Below are 15,069 nucleotides of genomic sequence, written 5' to 3' on the forward strand. Positions count from 1 at the left end.
CACCCAAAAAACAACTTCCTTTGAAGGTGCGAGAAAGAGTAATGTCAGGTGAGTGAAGGACTGATGGCTGCTGTGTGTGAATGAGTGTGTGTGTGCACGCACATAATATACGGGATACATGTGCAAAACTGCATCCTCCATGTGTGTATGCACACACGTGTGTGTGTCTGTACATCCATCCATGCATGTGTAGTTCTGTATGTAAACACCTCTGCTGTCTCCATCTGCATTACATTACATTACATTACAGTAATTTAGTAGACGCTTTTATCCAAAGCGACTTACCATAAGTGCGTTCAACATGGGTAGGCAAGGTTAACAGTGGTATCTCTTATGCAGCCTAATGTCATCATACTGCACATACTTTTGATATTCCATACTGAGTGGCTATACTTGGCTTCCAAAGTTTGTAGGAGGGGTCTGTTTTACCAAAAATGACAATCATTTTGCACACGTCTAATAAATCCCAAATTTGAATCGCATATTGAGGATCCTCAATATGGTCCTCGAACCCCCAACATTTTTAATGAATGAATGTCGTAGAAACGCGCTACATTCCTAATTTGTGTTTCTAGTCTGGCCTTGTAGAAATATAATTGACACAAGGCATTAATGATCAGCATCCAATTTTCATAGCCTTTGTCCTCATTGTCCCCTGCCTTTTTTATACACGCACACAATGCCAAAACAATGTCATCCCATGCGCCACACATGCACAACGATGGAGGGTGGTAGGGGCGTGCCTCCTGGCAAAGATTTGCTCTCCAGTGAGTAACCCTTTCTAGTTCTGTCTTGACTGTGTGTGTGTGTGTGTGCGCGCGTGTGTCTTGACTGTGTGTGTGTGCGCGCGTGTGTGCGCGTGTCTTGACTGTGTGCGTGCGTGCGTGTCTTGACTGTGTGTGTGCGTGCGTGCGCGCGTGCGTGTGTGTGTATGTGCGCGCCAGTGATCCTGTGCTGCAGACAGGGAGCCACATGTGTAACTTGGAGAGTTGACAGTGTTGGGGATGACGTTAGCAACAGAAGCAACAGCAGTGGTAGTAAATCTGTCCTGTGTCAAACAGCCAGCCCCAAAACTGCAGCTCCTTCACAACGCCCAACATTCCAAATTGTAATCTGAAGCATTCCTTCAATGCAGTCAGATGATGAGCTTGCATCTTAAAATATCAATTTGAAGGAATTTAGAAAGACGTCAGAGTAATGAATTTATTTCAGACTGATGGCCATGCGCGCGCGCGCACGCACACACGCACACGCACACGCACACACACACACACACACACACACACACACACACACACACACACACACACATATATATAACAAACCCTTGTTAAGAATCTACTAAAACTAATCTACCCCTCTAATCTTCCCCAATACTTCAATGGATCAATGGATTTATATCTCAGGTGCTCAGATGATTTCCCAGTTTGCCAATAAAGTAACTTTAACACGCACAAATGAATGAGTCTCCTACAGGGAAATCAACTGACGCTTAAAATGACAATACACAATATTATGGACTTCCATTGAATCCTAGGAACCGAATAGTGGGAATCTTCCATCCAGCTTATCAGCAGTTGTGTTTTGCGTCCTGCGGGACTATACCTCAGTTGAAGGATTTGGTCCCACTGATCTCTAAAAGGTCACCTGTTGTTAAGAACACTTTCCAGTTGCTTGTTATTTACTTATTTGCTTGTGTCTATACACACAAGCACAGAAATGTAACCCTAATAACACTCACACCAGCAGCAGAGAGTGAATGTTCGTAGTGCGGAGACAGCGTAAAAGTTGACCTTTTATCAAGTTTGCTTCGCTTTTTGTTGGCTCTACCTCACTGCCACTGTAGGGAAAGTGGTGGTTGCTCCTCATAGACATTGAAATTTGAACCTCGACTCTTTCTAAGAATGTGGCAGCGAAATACCTAACGCTCCCTATATGTAAACTATGCATGTTTCGTAGAGACCCCACTGCCCTGGGGCCCTATATAATTTATGTCGCTGCCGTCCAATGTATTCTGGCTTGCTGGTTTGAATGTGAACCCCAATAAATCAAATTAGGGGCGCAGCACAACGTAAATTAGCTAGGGAATGGCCCTTATATGGCCCATATCAATGGGCCAGGTGTGTTACCGGTTTCGTTCTCAGCTACTACATGTCTTCAACAACAGCTAACGAGACAACAGTAATGGGAAGAAACAGAGAAACGAAGAGAGGCAAAAGAAAATGTATTTGTCTTACCTGCAACATTTGTATTTTGCGGTGGCAAAGAAAGGGAACTTAAGAATACACTTTCTGACAAATCACATGTGACAAGACTTTTCCAGCTGACAGTGAACTGAGCGAAAAAAACAAACGTGAAGCAGTGAAACAGTCTGTTCTCACGAAGCTGGTTCATAAAGTTAGGCTACCACTTGAGCCTCCTATCGTGTGTGCACGAGAGGAGTTGCTCAAAATTTTGCCACTGAAAGCACACAAGAGGTGAAGACATTTTCTTTGTGTACGTGGACATAATCGTTTCCATGTAGAAAAAAAATCATATATTTTGAAATATAAAAAATTGCAGCAATATCTGATCTACAAGCTTACTATATTACTATATAGTAAGCTTATATAAGCGTTATATATACTATATAACGCTTCATATATTTCTGCTATTTTTACAAAATAATTTGTAAAAAATAAATATGTCAATAATTTCTTTGTATATTTCATTATTTGTCATATCTGCCCTGTGCAATTTTTTTATTACGAAGCCTAGAAGGCAAACAGAAATAAAAATGCTATTCATATGTTCCAATGTTCAATGCCAAACACAATTAAATCGTTAATCGCAATTATTTGAGTGACAATTAATCGTCAACTTAAATTTGTAATCGTGACAGCCCTAGGTGTCTCAGGCATGGTGTGTCGTGCCCACAAAGCTCTGCTTTACCCCTTTTGTGGTTTCTCCACTATCATTACATTATTCACCAACTGTGCAGGGAAATACTGAATATGATGGATGTAGCCTTGAAGGTTGAGCGTGTTGTGTGTTCCGTTCATACAAGCAAGTATCTCATGAATGCTTTGAAGTCAATACAGCAATCAACAGTGACAGATGACCACCTGTTGTTACCTCTGAGAATTCCAACCAGCAGCTACCAACCTGGCTTTAATGGACTGGCAGCCTGTTCCCACCCAGTGCCAACTCTCACACTAAAGTGTGAAACACCACAGAGGTTTGCGGGGATGCTTAGTGGCTCAGCCTGTTAGCGCAGAGACCATTATGCTCCTAGTAGTGTGTGAGGACCCGGGTTTCTGTGTTTTTACGAAGGAAAAGGACAGTTTTGCCTTCATCAGTATCTCCTCGGATAATGACAATGTATCTTTATTATTAACATAAATGTATTGACTTATTCTATATTTGGTTTTATTATTATAACCCGAACAGAACAGTTGAAGTACATGCTTAACCCATACGCTAATAAATAAATGCTTAACACTAAAACAAATGTACAGACAGTACATCCCTAATCCTACAACCCTTGCCCTAACAGACACGTGCCTAACCCATATCCTAGCCCTATGAAACTGCAGTGAAATGAAATTGAATTAAAATGGTGTTATGTCCAATAACGTTATGTCCAGGGGTTGGTGTGTTTATAGAGTCATTGCACCTCTTCCCAGAGATGCACAGTATGATAGATAATTACAGATTAGAGCCACCAACAACACCCAAACAATAACAGGGCACACATTTAGATATGACCCTGGCTCATACGTATATCAGGTTGGGAAACAACACACAAAATACAAGCGTAGGGGCGGGGGAGTGGAGAGCTGCAGAACAATCAAGCAGAAAAACAAGAAAGAGGGTGATATGCTGAATAACTTAACATAATCAATAACATAATCAATAAGAATGTTTGGGGAAAAATCTATGAACAAGAAAGGAATAGATGGTTCCATGCCAGTATAACACCTGTTGGTGCCTGTTGCCCGTATGCATGTACTGTAAGTACAGTATTAAGTAGGTAGGTAAATTGTAACAAAGATAGTAAACTTTAAAAACGTAAAAAGAAGGTAAAAATAAAAGTGATCCGGCGCTTAAAAAAAAAAATCAGTAATACAAATCAGCTGATGCAGTGAATAGACAAAAAGCTGCTGCTTTCTTTTTTAACCACTGGATCTTTAAAGACCTATCTGCCAGTCTTATCATCTAATATTGTGGCAGATCAATTTAATTTGGCCACCGACTCTGTTTTCAGATGAGGAGCCAGAGCAAAAAATCTTTGTAATTTTCTTAATCGAAGCAGACTGTGTCTGTATGCTGTCAGTCTTGTCAATTATTTTTGGAATGCCAATCTGTTCAAAATTTTCTGTTCTAATTTTATTTGGACCAACTTCACAGCAGGGAGTCTTGTAACAAGCTGCTGTTGCTGTCATTAGGATCTAGTCAACGGTTTCGAGGTCTACCTCTTTGTAGCTGGTTCAGCAATACCATTGATGTTGAGTTACATGCCTGTGCATAGAATATGACCATTCAAGGACAGCATCTGTGTTAGAGTGGACACTATAAAAACTGGTGCTCGGGGTGCTTTTGCCCGGCAGGGGACCGAGCCTTGGCCAGGAGGCCAGGGCTATGATGCTGTAATGGTGTTTTTCTGCTCAAATCTTCACCCTGTTTGGTTATTCATATTTTCCCATAATACCTGCCAGATGCATGAACGCAATTTATTTTTGTTTAGATGTTGCTTTTTTAAGCCATTTTGCTTCTGTCGTCAGCACAGTTGTGCTCAGCCAACAGAAGAGAAGGTCGTGGGAGGAGATGATGCACAATACACAGGTCTCTCACAGGACCTGGGACTGGAACTCAGATTACCATTATGTGATCAAAGCACCTGATCCACTCACCAGGACACTTTAGACGTATATCTACCAGTGAGAATGGATTAGCCGACTACTGTGCTTACACTCCATGACATGCACAGCCCCGTTCTTGCATAATCACAACATGCTTATGTATGTTTTTTCTGGTGGGAGAGTTTATACTGGAGAGGAGATAGAGTGCGTGGGTTTGATGAGGAGGGTATGTTTGCAGGATAAAGCACCACTGACAATGAAAAATGAAGTCTGTCAAAAACAAGGAATGGGACAGTTAAGATTATAATAGGAATGTCCACTGGGAGAGGTGATTACAGGGAACCTTCTGTGAAGCATTACAGATCTACTTCGGTTCGTCTAAATCCCAGGACCATCTATGGTCCATTGGGATTTTTATGTATTCCTTTTTCTGCCTATCCAAGTACTGTAACTTTGACTACTCTTTCTTTCACTCTCCTACTTTGCCCCATCTTCAATTATGCTCAACCCCCCCCCCCCCCCCTCTTTTTGTCTTGGCCTGTCTATGGCACTCTTGTTATTCTCGGTCTTCCTGTCTGAGTGTTGGCAGATGACAGAATCCCGTCCTAAAGTGTGATGATGATGGGAACTCACAACACCCCTGCGTGACCACTAAAGCCTTGGCCTCCCCCCTTCCTCAAGCACCCTGCTGCTCAGTCCAAGAAGGAACAGAGAGATCCACGTCTAAACACTGGAAAGAATCTATGACGGTAAATTTAGACCCCATTGCGCAAATGCTCCCTCCTGTTTAAGAGCCTAAACCACAGCTGTATATAAAGCTAGGAAACTATGGTCAATACCGTGCCACTGTAACCCTCTAAAGTTGAATGTCAATTTCCATAGACAGAGAGGATTCCGACGGCAGCTAGCGGGAAACGGAGAGAGTCGAATAATATCACCAAACATTGTTATAAACTGAATCCAAGTACAAAGGTGAATAGTGGAGTGTGTTTGCACTTCAGCAAGGTTCAAAGCAGGCACGCTGTACCAAAACCAGGGGAAAAGGAGGAACAGGCACAACCTTCACACTAAAAAAGAACAGCCTTATAATGCATGAAAAATAAACAAATCTGAACAATCACGGATACAACTAGAAATGTACTCAGAGAGAAGATGCAATGCAATGTATCAGCATAGGGCTAAATAAGTAAGTTTCACCCTAATTGGATTAAATCCAAGTTACACACAGACAGACAGACAGACAGACAGACAGACAGACAGACAGACAGACAGACGGACGGCAGAGACATAAGCCTGATTTATACTTGGCTGTAGATCGTCTATTTACGACATGCGACACCAGCGCAGGGCATACATACACTATACTGACGCGGTTGTGCGTATGTGTGTGTGTTTCCCACAGGAAAACACAGTGCGACTCACCTATGACACAGAAGGGCTTCCTGGCGAAGCGGAGGCGGCCCTGCCATCCTCTGTACCGACAGCAGCATCCAGCCGACCAGATACGGATGATGTACTCCAACCCGAACACCACAATCATCACAAACTCCTACAAGAGGGTGAAAACAATAGCCAGATATCAATGTTAGGGGAAACCTGTCAGTTTGGACGATGTGTCCAATTCGTCTTTCAATATCACAGTGCTTATGGTCTTTTAATACATGTACTAATTCAGCAGTCCATTAGATCACAATTATCACTGCAATTATGGGGGAGGGGAGACCTTTGTTAATCCCGCAGGGAAATTCAGCAAACTGATGGCGGCTCACAATGGTCATGATGAACAGTCGAGGGGGGAGCAGTTAGGGTTAAGTGTCTTGCTAAGTTGTGACAAATTTAGCCCTGCTCATCTTTCAATTAGGCATGGGTTTGGTGTGGTTAAATTAATATTTTTTTATTTAAAGTTAAGCACTGTCAAGAGCGTAACTTTTGGCTTGCACATTGGTGGGTGGGTGTGTGGTTAGGGTCAAGGTTCTAGGCCCACGAACCTTGTCACCGCCTCATTCTGTGTGCTGCAGCGAGGACCAACTCCCTTAACCCCCTTGGACGCGATCCCTGCTTTCCCACCGAGTTGTAGTAACAAGCCCCCTTTATGACGCACGCGGAACTGCTTCGCCCCTTGTCATGCTCCACATTCCAGTAGGAACGCCAACTACTAACTAACTTAATATTAGGGGCTGTTAGTCTGTTTTAATCAAACGGGCCGAGTGGTCCGCCTAAACCTAACCTTAATCCTAATAAAATAAGTATTGTATGAAAAATAAATAGTGCGATGAGCAGGATTCGATCACGAGGGGCAGGAATTGAAAGGCTAATGCTTAACTTTCACGCCACGGTGCCATCTGATATTACAAGGGTTTTGGGAGTTATTTAAAGCGGTCCGCCCATGTGAGAGGCAGTTCCGCGTGCGTCACAGAAGGGGGCGTCACCAAGTTACTGCTACAACTCGGTGGCAAAAGCTGGTGCACCCCTTTTAGTGTTGCCCCAGTGTGTACAGTATTTGTACAGGTACATTAAGGTGACTTGTGTCCTCTTTAAATTCTGTACTTGACTTCATCATTACACATATTTTCCCACAGACCCCACAGTTGTATATGGCGATGATGTAAATCAATTTATGATAATGGGATACCGGTAATCATAATCCTTAAATATCCCCAGTCTCCAAATCTCTCATGGCCAAGTCCACACAATACATTTCGACATCTTCAATATCCAAAATATCTCAACATTAGTATATGGACATAACATTCCCTCATGATCTCTTATCACAACTGTATTACACTATGTTTGGCCGTTTGCCATAGTTTGTGTGAAATCTAGCCTGTGTGCCAGAAGATGACTGGTCTAGAATACTCCTCTATGGAATTTGATCTGTCAACAAGTGAATGGGAGTTTGCAACCTCATAAACACAATTCAAATTCAGCATTTAGCCTATAGGAAACTAAATACTGTTATTTCAGCTGTACACTGCATGTCTAAAAAGATAAGGTCATAAGGTTTGCTATGAGTTCAATGCACGCCTTTGAAATTCATACTGTATAATTAAATCTCCCTGGGTGCCATTTCCTGCTATCCATCGGCGCAGGGAATTAAAAGCATAAAGACATAATCTTTGTCCATATTGCCATACCATCATAGCAGTTTAGAGCTTCTGCATTAATGCATAATAAAATTGCATTCATTAGCATCTTAAGTATACTGCTGTATATGCTTTTGGGGATCAAACCCATAAAACCCATTTGTTCTTTATTTCAAACAGCTAGGTTCATTGAGCCTTGTTTATCAAGCACTAAACAAATTGTCTCATAAAACCTTCATGCAGGCATTTGAAAATTGGGATCCATCTTTAATGATGACATTGACCATTAAATAGTGTGAACATCATTTTGCTCAATACCAGAATAAAAAATCACAAAGACAGATAACTGCAAATAAGGGCGGATTCAGACTGGGTACGATTGATTCGAACCGTTCCCGAGTACGATTGGCCTCTCCCAGCTGGCCAGCATTCACATTGGCCAAAATTCTTCCGTACTGGAGTACACTTAATTCAACAGTAATGGTAAATATGTGCCTCATGGGGGCGCTGTTGACTATGGGGCTTTGAGAGATAGAGAATGTCATTCACAGAAGAAGAGTCACTTGTCAGAGTGCAGAGTGAATAATAAAGTTTGACTGTGTTCCTGACGTTGTCTTGAGTTATAATAATAACAGAGCAACAATACACAACCAAAGCAGTGTGTGCGTTGGTCTTTGAAACCTCGAAATGTAACGTTGTCTCTCGCGTCTCTGTTATTATCAATATGATCGTGACGTCACTGATGCATCCTTGGTATTTTAGCAGTGACGTCACAGACTAATCCTTGGTATATTTATCCTTATATACACGTTCGCTACACATGTGTTTTTTGTTTATGTTTTTCCACGGCTTGCGCTACTCAAACACTAGTGGGATTAAAATTTCTTGTCAACATTCAAGTAGAACTATGAGAAGGTATAACCCAGCTAAAATAATGTGTCATTATAAAAATATATAAATGACATATGATTAGCAGTCCACTTCCTCCTGTCGGTACGGATGGATTCACATTGCAGCGTTCCGCACCCGGGTGTGCAGCAAACGAACCCGAGACTACCTCCCCAGGTGGTTTCGGGTACGGTACGGTGATGCGTTACGGGGAACGGTACGCTACATTCACACTACCACAACATCTGCCATGTGGTCCGGGGTGCGCACCCGGGACCATAGTCTGAATCCGCCCTTAATGAATATTCAACATTCTCTGAAAATTCAATTCAATTAAATCAAATGATGTGAAATTTACTATTAGCATTCAAAATGGTTACAATTAATTCATATTTCTCCTTTGTTTATTAAAATGATTTGATGAAAAATACTAAGTTAAAGGACCAAAACGGCATAACATCACAGCTCGCAATAGCTGGCCTTAGCTGTTAGGGGACCTGACAATTGCACACTGAAGCCTGATTTATACTTCGCCGTATGACAGTGTCGTGAGCCGAAAATAGCAGATCCACAAGCCCACAAGGTGTCACACCTGAAAGGCGTTGTGGGCTTGTAGATCGGCTATTTTCGGCATGCGACAGAGTTGTACAGCAGAGCATGAATTAAGCATAAAAATAGCATATTTTCAGAGACGGGGCTGGTTCTTTGGCTGAGGATGATAAAGTGACTAATGAGCTGGTTCTTATTCCCTAGAAGTCTTCTGCTGAGGCTGGCCAACAGCAAGGACATAGACTTAACGAGGCAATAATATCTCATGCTATTCAAACAAAAGTCCAAGTGCTGACACTACTTTGGCTTTTATCATCAATGAAAAAAGAAATATATTTTTCATGACCAATTCTCTTTAAAATGGGCTTTTGACAGTGATGGACTGTGACTTTGTTAAGAACGCAGATTATCTCCTCCACAGCCTCCTTTAAAACCTATTTAATGAGGACAAGGAGGAGAGGGGAGCATTTGGACCACTAAGAGTGGAGTGTTGTGTTTTGCTTTATGTGGTGCAGTATTTCTGGCAGCGGCACACGTTAACAGTCTGTTAATGTAGTCTACTAACGTATGTTATTTCTGCTAATGTATGTTATTTTAAGCTGTGAACACGCATCTAACTGATTTATACTACATCGTACGATGCTGGCACGTGCCGAAAATAGCCGATCTAAAGCTCACAACACCAACGCACAACACCAACGCACCAAGCAATGTGTAGATCGGTGTACAAGGGCATATGGTGTATGACAGACAGCTTAAAGTTTGACCGTTATTAGAATTGTATTTCAAATGCAGATCAATGCTCACTGTTATACATACATACATACAGTATTTGTGGTCAGCAGCCATTGATGGGGTGATACAGGTCCTTACCAGAATGAGCAGACATTCAGATGAGAAGTCCTGGTGAGCTGGAATGGTTGAGAACACGGAAAGAACCAGGCAGCTAAAGACCAGGATGAACCTACAAAACACACAGGTAGAGACAATCATAAATACATGTGTGCTACAGAACTGGGATCATCAGATGGATGTGTTACCATATTAGACCATTTCCAATAGCGTCAGTCAAATTGTCAATAATAAGTACCATTGATTAACCACAGGAACCCTAGTGTCCCATTCTAGGCATGTCATAACTGATTAACATGACTTTTGATGTAGCCAAAAGAATCAGACCAAGCTCACAGGACGGCATGAAGCATTTTGACCTTGTAGATCGGCTATTTTCAGCGATGAGATTTGGTGTACAGAGGAATAAAGGAGGCGGGCGAGTACAGACCCCAGGGAGAGTCCGGTCAATATAGTTTTAGTGGTTAAACTGACTTTTAGAAAGTGAACATTCTGACGAGTACTGAATAATGTTCTATGGGTTGCATTTGAGTGCATTAAAACAAACAAACCAATCTGGAGGAGAAGGAAATGGTAGCAGAAGGGCAAGTGGAGGCTCAGTCCCAAGACATATTACAAGACATATTCCCCCTGAATCATAATCATTCTATTTCCTGAGATATCATGTTATTGGTACTTGGTTGTGCTACATGATGTGCATGAAACAAGCAATGAAACTGCGGCTGTTGGACAGCGAACAACATCCGCCCGTCTCCACACTCTGACCGGTCAACCCTCAGCCAAGCAAGCAGAGCCCTCTCCATCTTCATAACCATAACATGCTTTATTTTTCCATCACATAAATCTGCAATATGAGGTGAGTGAATCACCTTCCAAAAACGCATCATTGTCTGAAATATGAACGTGGGGTTTAGAGCTATGGTGGCCCTTCATACTAAACGGTTAGAGCACATCTGTGTTTGATCATCATGGATCTGTTTTTAAGCCTGTCGGGGAAGAAAGACGGGTCTGCAGTCTATGTTATTGTTTTCTTTTTAACCTTTATCACGGAAAGGCTTTGCCAGAGCATTCATGCTCTTTAATTTTGTATTGACTGTTTTGCACCGCCCTGATTCTTAGTCAATCAATTACACAGGTTCAGACCTCACACTTTGTTTGTGGGGATTTGAACGGCGATCAGCCTGCTTTAGCCAACAACAATAACGTCAAAACTTCATCGTTAACTTCAAAAGGGGAGAGGTGATTGCAGGACATTGCATTTATGTTTATCAAATGACTGCATCATTCCTATGTTTTATGCATTTATGTTTATCAAATGACTGCATCATTCCTATGTTTTATTCATGGGTTTGTTGTGGGATGATACATTTAAAACAGTCATGTAACAATCTTTGATGGAGGAACATAAAACCCTGAAGCTGATAATCTGACAGCAGAATATGGAGCAGAACAATTCCCAACATGATTTCTTCGTGTGAGCAACGGTTCTGCAAAGAATGCCAATATAAAATTGACTGGATATGGAAGGATGGGCCTGCAATGATCACAGTCCAACTTGCAAATCAAAAATAGAGACAACACATGGTATAGACCTGGGGCATCTTAAAACCACATCTGACAGTAAAAATGGGTAAACAACTACAACAAAATTGGGAAAAAAAAGAAAAAACAAAACAATGATGAGAAAGATCAAATGGATTTTATGGGTCCTACACTCAACTAACAATGCCTCAACAGGTCAGTAGGGGACCATGAAGTTGCATTGTCCATTTCATTTCAAATCTACTATTGTACAGCACTACAGTACTGTACTGTGACAGCAACCCTTTGAAGGGTGCCTGTGTGATAAGGGTTGGTGGACTCACTAGGCTGGGTCATAGAGTTATAATATATCTAGACTGTGGAATACCCCGCCCCCAGCTATTCATTTCAATGAAAGTTGCCCAGTGGCGTTTGAAGCACCCGGAACTTCCGGAAGTCTGCCGGAAGTTTAAAATTGGGTCCATTGGGTCTAATAGAATCTGTCTGCCGGAAGTACCAATATTGGGTCGAATAGACGTGGCCATAGAGTTATGAGCAGGCGCACTAGGGTTTCAAACGGTAGATGCACGCGCAGTTGCATTTTAAATGCGGAAGTGTTGCATTCTCAGATTGACCACCAGGCGACGGCCGCTTCACTGTTCTACTGCGGCTCTGGGGGCTTGGGCTAGGTCAGTCAATCGACTGAATCAACTACAAAAAGGAATGGATAATCGATAGTACATAAATGAATCGAATTATAATTAACAATTTCAAAGTTCAACACTGTCGTGTGACAAAGTACTTGTACATAATAAAGTGGTTAATCAATTAATTGATACATAAAACAAATAAACAAATAAAAAATCCAATTATTAAATGCAAAAAAAAGTAACCGATAATTGCTAAGAAAATAATCAATAGTTGCAGCCCTATAGGCTTATGTGACCCTGTTTGACCTGTCTCTGACCTATGGAGAGGCAAAATAAAGGTCAGAATTTTCCACAGCCACAAGAATGATTTCAATTCAAGCATTTAAATCCATACTTTCTCCTTGTTCTCTATCACAGCGGAAAAGAGATTTTGAAGAGTAGAGTACTCGTATTTTGAAGCACTGATTTAAGCAACAAAAGTTCCTGTTTGCAAAGTTCAAAGATGCTGCTTGTTTGAATGGGGTACAATGTGTACTGACAAGCATTGTTAACGCTGTCATCCAAAATACAAGTTCCTTGCCACCCCAACACGTCCTACGCACTTCACTGGCTGTCAAAGCGAAAATCTTTCAGACTACTCTGGTAGGCAGTTACTTTGTTATATTAATCCCACGCTCTGTTATACTCTGCTGTCTGGTCCCATGTGGCCTATCTTGTGTTCAAAGGCATCTGATAGTATGAAGCCTGGCATTTCCATCAGTCAGTCAGTCAGTCACTACAGAGATACTATGTACAGATTTGCATGACGTTTGGATAAAATCTGTAGGAGTAAATGGGTTTTGCACAAATCGCCCTCCTGGTGGCGCTATAACAGGCCCATGTGAAAAATGTGGGGCAGGGCTTCTGAATTGCAATAAAGCTGGCTGCACTTATGCAGGAACACATGGACAGTCACAAACACGCATACATGCACAAACGAATCCTGGTCCTTCAACACTTTCGAATGCACACATCCAAAATGAACACCAGCAAAACGTGGGTTTACCGGGTACCGGTACATTTTTCATGTGCGCTTCGGAAGCCACCCGACTTTGGCCGGTGACTTTTTTGAAACAACATACTGTATCAGCAGCACTGATGTCTCAGCGCCCGTAAGATTTGGACCCTTACGGGACCATTCGGTTACATTTGTACACGCTCAGATTTAAATTAACACGATTTGACTATGTCGGTGTCCATCTGGGAAAACGAAAAGCTGGGTCCCAGTCAAAGTTCAGTGGGTCACTGAATGTTCTCAATATCCAAATGCTTTGGCACCGGGCAACCATGACATATGCCACAGCTACGCTTGCAGACATATAAAAGAATTGTCCGGCTGCGTTCTCACTTTCTGTCTCGTATAATGCCAAGCTAGGGACCAGAGGAAGTATGCATCATATTAATGTCAGCTCTGTATTATGCTTAGCCACTTTATGAGGAGACGAGGATTCAAAGCGAAACCTAAAACCCAATAAAAGATCTGTCTGTTTGCAGGTCTTGATAGTCTCTTTTCTGAGTGTGTGTGTGTGCGTGTGTGTGTGTGTGTGTGTGTGTGTGTGTGTGTGTGTGTGTGTGTGTGTGTGTGTGTGTGTGTGTGTGTGTGTGTGTGTGTGTGTGTGTGTGTGTGTGTGTGTGTGTGCGTACGTGCGTCTGTATGTGTCCATCAGTTACTTAAAATTTGTAACTAATAATAGTTACTAGATATTACTCTCAAAGAGCAACTGTTACCTTACTAAACTAACAAAAAACCCAGTTTAAAAGGTAGTTTCAACACATTAATTATTTTTTCCAGATGTTTGGAACTACATACATCTGTAATATACAGAGACTACCTTTAAATTGTTTATACAATTCATATTCCCGACATACCAATAGTCTGAAAAATGTCTGGTTAGTGTGAGGTTACGGTTAGGGTTAGGGTTAGGCTTAGATTAGACTAATGGCATGGCACCAGTGTTAGAGTAGAAGTCTGATCACAATAAAATAAATATAAATCCTCTGAAGTTGTCGGCTATTTTCAAATAAAGTAAAGAGTAATGCTGCCATTTAAATGTCTGTGACTGTACTGGCATGGCGTTATCGAATTGAAAAGAGCAATCTATCAGTTATGTTATCGCCTGCCGTGTTAAGCAGTCAGATGGGTGGGCGAATGCTTTCAAGTGGGTCTTGATCCAGAAAAGGTTGGGAACTGCTGCTGTAATAGACAACGTTCAGCCGCTAGATGTCGCACTACACTACACTGCACAACATCTCTGTCACATAAGGTTCCTTATTTCCCTGAGTAATCTCTATAAGGCAGCACTCATGCAGTTTGCACTGTTATAAGCCTCTCTTTGGGGGAAGAAAGTACTTTCCCCAGTGAAAACGGAGGCAACATGGATAATGGCGTCCGTCAACTTATGGGAGTTAACAAAAGATTTTTGGACCCCGACAAAAATAATGACAATTATCATTTCACTATCCAAATGTTTTATGTTGTGTTAAGGCTACAGTATATACTGTTAGTTTTGAATGTGAATGACTTGAAGTGGGAAAACAGCATTGTCGTCCAATTCTCCTGTTATCTTCTCTCTCTCTTCTTTGAAAAAACGCATAAGCGCATACACACACACACACACACACACACACACACACACACACACACAC

At 41.8% G+C, this 15,069-nt stretch overlaps 1 protein-coding gene across 6 annotated transcripts in view; it reads right to left on the reverse strand.

Moving 5' to 3' along the window:
* kcnq5b (potassium voltage-gated channel, KQT-like subfamily, member 5b) overlaps nucleotides 1-15,069 on the reverse strand; it is a 122,880-nt gene that overhangs the window by 22,081 nt on the left and 85,730 nt on the right. For all 6 annotated transcript variants that reach the window (XM_084042622.1, XM_084042619.1, XM_084042621.1 and 3 more), the window contains exons 2-3: nucleotides 10,235-10,325; nucleotides 6,264-6,390 (exon numbers count right to left, since the gene is read on the reverse strand). In XM_084042622.1, coding sequence (XP_083898748.1) covers nucleotides 6,264-6,390; nucleotides 10,235-10,325 — 218 coding nt within the window. The remainder of the gene's footprint in view (nucleotides 1-6,263; nucleotides 6,391-10,234; nucleotides 10,326-15,069) is intronic.

This window comes from Gymnoscopelus microlampas (assembly GCF_963454915.1).
Source record: "Gymnoscopelus microlampas genome assembly, chromosome: 2".
In the NCBI taxonomy this organism is placed as follows: Eukaryota; Metazoa; Chordata; class Actinopteri; order Myctophiformes; family Myctophidae; genus Gymnoscopelus; species Gymnoscopelus microlampas.